The 7,228-nt window shown below is 50.4% G+C and overlaps 1 protein-coding gene across 4 annotated transcripts in view; it reads right to left on the bottom strand.

Moving 5' to 3' along the window:
- Positions 1 to 3,628: 3,628 nt before the first annotated feature.
- Micall2 (MICAL like 2) overlaps positions 3,629 to 7,228 on the bottom strand; it is a 30,550-nt gene continuing 26,950 nt past the window's right edge. For all 4 annotated transcript variants that reach the window (XM_052168071.1, XM_052168073.1, XM_052168074.1 and 1 more), the window contains 5 exons: positions 6,713 to 6,803; positions 6,516 to 6,589; positions 5,899 to 6,013; positions 4,002 to 4,048; positions 3,629 to 3,838 (listed from right to left, as the gene is read on the bottom strand). In XM_052168071.1, the coding sequence (XP_052024031.1) occupies positions 3,765 to 3,838; positions 4,002 to 4,048; positions 5,899 to 6,013; positions 6,516 to 6,589; positions 6,713 to 6,803 (401 nt within the window). In that variant the 3' untranslated portion in view covers positions 3,629 to 3,764. The remainder of the gene's footprint in view (positions 3,839 to 4,001; positions 4,049 to 5,898; positions 6,014 to 6,515; positions 6,590 to 6,712; positions 6,804 to 7,228) is intronic.

Raw genomic sequence — 7,228 nt, 5'->3', positions numbered from 1 at the left:
CCCTCCTCTCAGGTGACTTTAACCTGAGTCAAGCTTGGGCCATAAAACGATCTAGCACAACTGACCAGCTTGACACACAGACACATCACCATAGATCTACAAGCTTTCCTCTTTGTTCATCCCTAAGATCACACATTGATAGATTGATAGAAACATCACAATATAAAAAAGTCCCACGGTCTTACACATTCAAATACTTAAAAATTCAATCTTTTAAAAAAAAAAAAAATATATATATATATGTTGTAGTCTCTTTTAAAAGTGCAAAGTCTCTTTTAAAATCAGAAGTCTCGCCGGGCGGTGGTGGCGCAGGCCTGTAATTCCAGCACTTGGGAGGCAGAGGCAGGCAGATTTCTGAGTTCGAGGCCAGCCTGGTCTACACAGTGAGTTCCAGGACAGCCAGGGCTACACAGAAAAATCTTGTCTCGAAAAACCAAAAAAAAAAAAAAAAAAAAAAAAAAAAAAAAAAAAATCAGAAGTCTCTCAACTTGTGAGCTCCTATAAAATAAAATTTAAAAAATAAGTTAAATGCTTTCTTATTTCAAAAGGGAAGTACAGTCTCAATCAGACCAAAGAAAAACCAAACTCCAACAGTATAAATACTCAATTGTTGTATTCCGTAGCTGCCTGCAGCTACTACGAACTGGGTTGCTGGAACAGAAGCTGAGGGATAGATGGGGAAGGGGCAAAAAAGAAAAAAGGCCAGGACAATATTTTACTGATCGAGGCCCCAACTTTAATGGGGGTCAGATCTTTTAACAGTTTGGGCAAACCCTTCCCCCCAGACTCTGGGCTGAGTTCCGGCGGAAGTCGGCTAGATTTGCCTGGCAGTCCTTGTCTTGACTGCTCTGGCAGCTGGGTGGGTTACCTGCTTAATTCAGGAATTTGTAGACCTGGAGGAACAATGAGCTTAACCTTCACTCTGGATAAACATTCCTGCTGTAACCTACTTCCCTATTATGTCCTAACTCAGATTCCTGCCCAAAGCCAGGGAGTGTCCTTGGCCAATGTCAAGTTCCTAACAGGTGGTATGACTCCCCAAAGTGGCTCTGTACACTCAATGTCCAATATCTGGAATTCACTCACTATCTTCTGGGCTCCTCCAAAGGGCTTGGGTCACTTCTCCAGGCTCTCCGTCTACAGCGCACACAGTTTGTCCTCTAAGCTCCACTCCACAGCTGCTGCTGTTCTTGCTGCTCATTCCCAACATGCTGGGGTCTCCTGCTGCAACTGGGCTTCATTCTCAACACTAGCCTCTCATGGGCTCCTTTCACAGTGCCAAGACTCAACCTCTTTGCGTGACCTTTTCAGTCCTGGGCCATCGACCGTCACCAAGGCTGCACCTTTGCCAATGGCCTCTCTTGGTGACTCACAGCACCAAGCCTCAGCTGCTCTCCCTGACCACTTCGTGTCTTTAAAACCAGTACCACCTGGATGACTTATATAGGACCAAGTTTAGCATCAGGTACGATCCTGACTGCCTCTGAAACACAACCAGCTTCTATGCGTTGACTCTGAGGGAACACTTCACAGATTTCACCTCAGAGATGCTGGCCTCTTTTTACTCTGAGCTGATTCTTACTGATTTTACTCTGAGCAGTCCCAGATGATCAGCATCCATTGTCCCAGTGAAGCAAAGGTGTTACTACAGTGCTTCTGTTAGCTTATAAATCACAGCAGATTCTTCAACCCCAGCTGACCAGAACCAGAGATTCCATTTTGTTTTGTTTTGTTTTGTTCTGTTTTATTTTTGAGATAGGGTTTCTCTGTACAGCCCTGGCAGTCCCAGAATTTACTCTATATACCAGGCTGGCCTTGAACTCAGAAATCCACCTGCCTCTGCCTCCCAATTGCTGGGATTACAGGCGTGCACCACCACTACCTGGCTAGACTCAGCGATTCTTAAGCCAAAACAGCAACTGTCTCTGATAGTCATTAAGGGACTCCCAGACTTCCCACAGATACTACAAGCCAGGTGCCCATCGCCTGCACTGTTCTTAACATTCTTCTCATCCAAGATTCCACAGAACAGCTCACTGAGATCTCAACAACACTCAATGGCTTTTCTAGCCCAAGGTTCCAAAGTCCTTAAACAATCCTCGTCGAAATATATGGCCTGATCTGTCACTGTACTAACTGCCATCCTAGTTAGGGTTATCGTTGCTGTGATGCAACACCACGACCAAAGCGACTTGGAGAGGAAAGGGCTAATCTGGCTTATACATCCACACCATTGTTCATCACTGGTCATTGGGGGAAGTCAGGACAGGGACTCAATCAAACAGGACAGGAACCTGGAGGCAGGAGGTGATACAGAGGCCATGGAAGAGAGCTGCTTACTGGCTTGCTCAGCCTGCTCTTTTTTAAATTAGAACTCAGGACCACCAGCTGAGGGGCGGCCCCACCCACAGAAGGCTGCTGACCCCACTAATCACTAATCGGGAAAATGCCTCAGCATTGAGTGGTGGCATATACCTTCGAGCACTCAGGAGGCAGAGGCAAGAGAATCTGAGTTCCAGACCAGCCTGGTCTATAGGGTGAGTTCCAGAACAGCCAACACGACACAGAAAACAAAAACAAGCACCAAAAGAAAGAAAAGAAAGAAAAAGAAAATGCCCTACAGGCTTGCCTCTACCCCATCTTATGGAGGCATGATCTTAATCGAGGTTCACTCTTCTCAGATGACTTTAGCTTGTGTCACGATGACATAAGACTAGCCAGACCACTGCCACACTCAGCTATTCTGCTAATTGGGTGGGGGGCATGACTCCCCCAAAGCTTCTCTTACCCAATTGGTCTTTCGAGGTTGCAGAGCCCAGCGTTAAGACACAGCCTTGCAACCACCCGGGGACTCTATCAACCTATCAACCCTAACCATCTTCCATCACAGGCCTGCAGGTCACCTATGTCCAGAGTACAGACCCAGGCCATGGGGGCATAGTTACTATAGTGTCCACTCTGTCCTCCTTTCTGTATGCACAGCCAGGAAGCAATTAACATATCCAGAGAGGACTGTGACTAGCTTCGATTGTCAACTGGACACAGTCTAGAGTCGCTCGGCAAGAGTCTCAGTGAGGAACTGTTGTAGATCGGCTTGGTCTGCAGGCATGTCTTGATTGTGTCTTGATTGCCTCAGTTGAAGTGGGAAGACTCAACCTGAGAGTAAGCATCCCCCTCCCTGGGGTGGGACCTGAATTATCTAAAAGTAGAAAAGGAAACTGAGCCGGGCAGTGGTGGCGCATGTCTTTAATCCCAGCACCCAGGAGGCAGAGGCAGGAGGATCTCTGAATTTGAGGCCAGCCTGGTCTACAGAGTGAGTTCCAGGACAGCCAGGGCTACATAGAGAGACCCTGTCTTGAACACACATACCCCCAAAAAGAAAACAGAGCGCCAAGTGTGCACACATTCACTTCTCTGAGTTTCTGACTGTGGGTGTGATGTGACCAGCTGCTCAAAGCCTGGCCACTGTGACCTCCCTCAGTGACACATCGGAACCGGGAGCTAAAGCAAGCTCTTCCCCCTTTAGCTGCCTTGTCAGGATAGTTTATGATGAAGACAGAGAAGCCACTAGGACAGGAAGTGAGTGCCCATCCGAAGCACTTGGCACATGGACATACATAGACAAACGTGGGAAGGTCAGTGTCTTTATTGAGGTTGCACGGACCCAGAGTTGGAGGCATGGGCCCCTGTACCCCCAAGCATCCCTTCTGGAGCGGCAGTGCCAATCTCTTCCTGGCCAGGGCCCAGTGCCAGCCGTGCGCAGCTCAGGCCTGCCCACTTTTGCTCTTCGAGGACCAGATCTTAGACAAGAAGGACTTGGACTTCTTTCTCTGTAGGCCTGAGGGGAGGACAAAGCCATGAAGCACCCAGTGAGGCTCCTATGTTTCCTTCCCTACCACCTGTGGGGTTACCCCCTCCCACAAGAGGCCTACCACCCCCTCCCCAAGCTGGGAAGACCATCCTCCATCCCTGCCCCCCCCCCGATTGTGCCCCATAATTACCCAGGTTCTGGATCATGTTCTCCAGTATTTGGTCCTCCTCCTGTTCCCTGGAATGGGGACAGGGTGACTGTAAGGGATGTGGGCCCTGGAGAGCTACAGAGAACACGTGCTCCCTGTAGATACCTTATCACCAGCATCTGCCCCACTGGCCCTGGGTTATTTCCCCTCATATGAGAGACTCTACTAGTTCCTCCATTCCCAAAATGGTCCACGCCCTTCCCCAGCCTCGCCACTCAATGGTGATCTGGGGATAATGGGCCACCTGCTCTACTGGCTAACCCTGTTGGGGTCACACAGAGTTTGGCTTGACTGATCCTGCATGGCCTGGACAGTGGGCCTCATTTGACACAAGAGAGCCGGACAAGTCACGGACAAGCATGCACACACTCATTTCCCTCTGAGATATGATATCCCTAACTGGCTCAGGCTCCGGTCACATCCAGGAACACGAAGAAGATCTGAAGCCAACAGAAACCACTCAGCTAGACACATTAAAATTACGTACTAAGCTGGGCTTGGTGGTACAGGCCTGTCATACCAACTATGTGGAAGTCTGGGGCAGAATGATTGAGCTCAAAGCCGTACCCAGGCCAAAGAGTGAGTTCAAGGCCAGTCTGGGCAACTTAATAAAACCATGTCTCAAAATAAAGTAAGGACAGTGTTGGCCTATAGCACAACACTAGAATCCCCCAGGGAGGGGTTGAAATGTAGCTCAGTGGTAGAGCCCCTGCCTAGAATCCCCCAGTGAGGGGCTGGGGTGTGGCTCAGTGGTAGAGCCCCTGCCTAGAATCCTCCAGTGAGGGGCTAGGGGTGTGGCTCAGTGGTAGAGCCCCTGCCTAGAATCCCCCAGTGAGGGGCTAGGGGTGTGGCTCAGTGGTCTACCACTGCCTAGAATCCCCAGGGAGGTATTAGGGGACAGTGGCAGAGGACTTACATAGTATTCATGAGGATAAGTTTGATTCCCAGCAATACACATGCAAGATAATTTGTCACTACAACCACTACTATAGAACTGTTTATGCACAGAGAATAAAACACTCAGCAGAAGGGGACACAAGCCCAGAGTCCATCTAAGAGGGAGAACCACAAGGCTGGGCCACTCGGGAACACTCTGGCCAGCCACTGTCCTCATTCTCCAGAAAGGTGGCATGTGTATAGAAAAGTTTTAGGGGCTAGAGAGATGGCTCAGCAGCTGAGGGTGCTCCCTCCTCTTGGAGAGGACACACATTCAGTCCTACATGGCAGCTCACGACCACCTGTAACTACGGTTCCAGGGAGATCTGATGCCCCCTTCTGGCCATCACAGGTGGTTGTACACATGTGGTGCACATAAATTCTTGCAGAAACATAAATATACACATAAAAATAGTCAATAAACATATCTTTTATTTTATTTTTTTAAAGATTTATTTATATATATATGTAAGTATACTATAGCTGTCTTTAGACACTCCAGAAGAGGGTGTCAGATCTCATTACAGATGGTTGTGAGCCACCATGTCGTTGCTGGGATTTGAACTCAGTACCTTCGGAAGAGTAGTCAGTGCTCTTAACCACTGAGCCATCTCTCCAGCCCCACATCTTCTATTTTAAAAAGACATATTAGGCTCACTGTTCAGTTTCCCAGGCTAAAAACTGCGGTCTATTAGCCACTCATGGCTGTCACACTAAATGACAGTTTCCTTCATGAGCTGTTCTGGGCGGTGCCGTTAAGAAGCCCCACGGGAGGGCTAGCCTCCCCAGCCTGAGTCCTCTCATGTAATACTCCCTGAGTTTCACTAAGTAAAAGACAGCCTGCCGGCTGTGAGCAGCTCTGACCCCAGTCTACCCCCACACTCCCCTCCCCGACTCCAGCCCCCCACCTCCCCACCTTCCCCACCCGTCCCTTGTCCCTCACCGGAGCCGATCCTCATCCAGGAAGTCAACGATGTCACTCCGGTCATTCACAGTGTTCACATACTGGCTCAGCAGCTCCTGCTCCCGCTGGCGGTCCTGGGGGGACTTCAGATACTCTGTGGAAACAGCCTGCCGTTAGCAGAGGCTCCATTCTGTTCAGGGGGCAGAAGAGCCCCTATAGCTGTGTCACTCTCCTCCGTTGGAGGGGATTGCTTACAGAGAAGGCCAGATCAAGGAATGGCCCCTTGTGTGGGGCCAGTGGTCTCTGTCTTTACTATGAAAGGCTGGGGCAGGGGTCCTTCCCTGTGGTGGGAAGATTGTTTCTATTAAAGTGCCCCTCCCATGTTATCCTCTTGGACCTCACACTAGCTGTTGGGGGGTTAAGGGGAGAACACTGTGAGGCCCTTACTTCGAAGAGCATCAAACTCAGGCATAGAACAGTTAAGGTGTCTGTCTGAGGTCACACAGCCAGAAGTATAGAAACAAAAGCCGTAAGCCTCGTGGCTTAGTAACAATCCTATCAGCATTGGACCCTCATGGGTCAAGGCAGAACAAGCGGGGAAGTTGGCACATGGGTTGACGGCTCTTAGGCCAGGCTTCCTGGGGACAGTCACACACCTGGCTTGTCCATCAGCCTGCGCAGCTCACCCTGGAGGTCCAGCTGTCGCTCTTCCAGGTGCTGGTCCTTGAACCTGCAGGATGCACATGACTGAGGCTCAGCCTGACCAGGATGTTCTCACCTACATCCACTGGGCGGTCCAGACAGGGCACCACAAGGCTTGGGTGGGGGGGAGGGGGGGAGGGCGGGGTCTCACTTGTACATGAGCTCCGATTCAAGCCTCAGCAGCAGCTGCTTCTCATGAATAAGCCGGAACCAGTCCACCATGAGGCCATCCTCGGAAGCATCTGTGGAAAGAGACACCGCTGGGGGTAAGGAAGGCCGTGGAGTCCCCGGTACCCACATCGGGACAGAAGGGCAGACTTGGAAGAGTATGAAAGCTAGCTGGAGATACCCAGGAGAGCTGGCAGCCAGCCTGGGTGTGGCCAGTCTGCAGCTGGTAGGGGATGCAGCCGGCCTGTATCAGTAAAGTGCATGATCAGTCGACCATCAGCAAGGGATGGCGGCCAACCAATGTGGCCATGGCCATTCAGTGCAGGTGAGACCAGCCTATGGGAACATGACCTGCCAATAGGTGTTGACCAGCTCGTGGGTGTGGCCAGCCATTGGAGGTGTGGCCAGCCAGTAGAAGTATAGCCAGCCATTTAGGGGCATAGAAAGCTGATAAAGAGTGTGGCCATCCGTGGCACATGGTCAGCCACAGGGCATGGCC

This window comes from Apodemus sylvaticus, chromosome 22 (assembly GCF_947179515.1).
Source record: "Apodemus sylvaticus chromosome 22, mApoSyl1.1, whole genome shotgun sequence".
NCBI lineage: Eukaryota > Metazoa > Chordata > Mammalia > Rodentia > Muridae > Apodemus > Apodemus sylvaticus.
The sequence above is the reverse complement of the archived record's forward strand: the minus strand, read 5'-3'. Positions and strand labels throughout refer to the sequence as shown.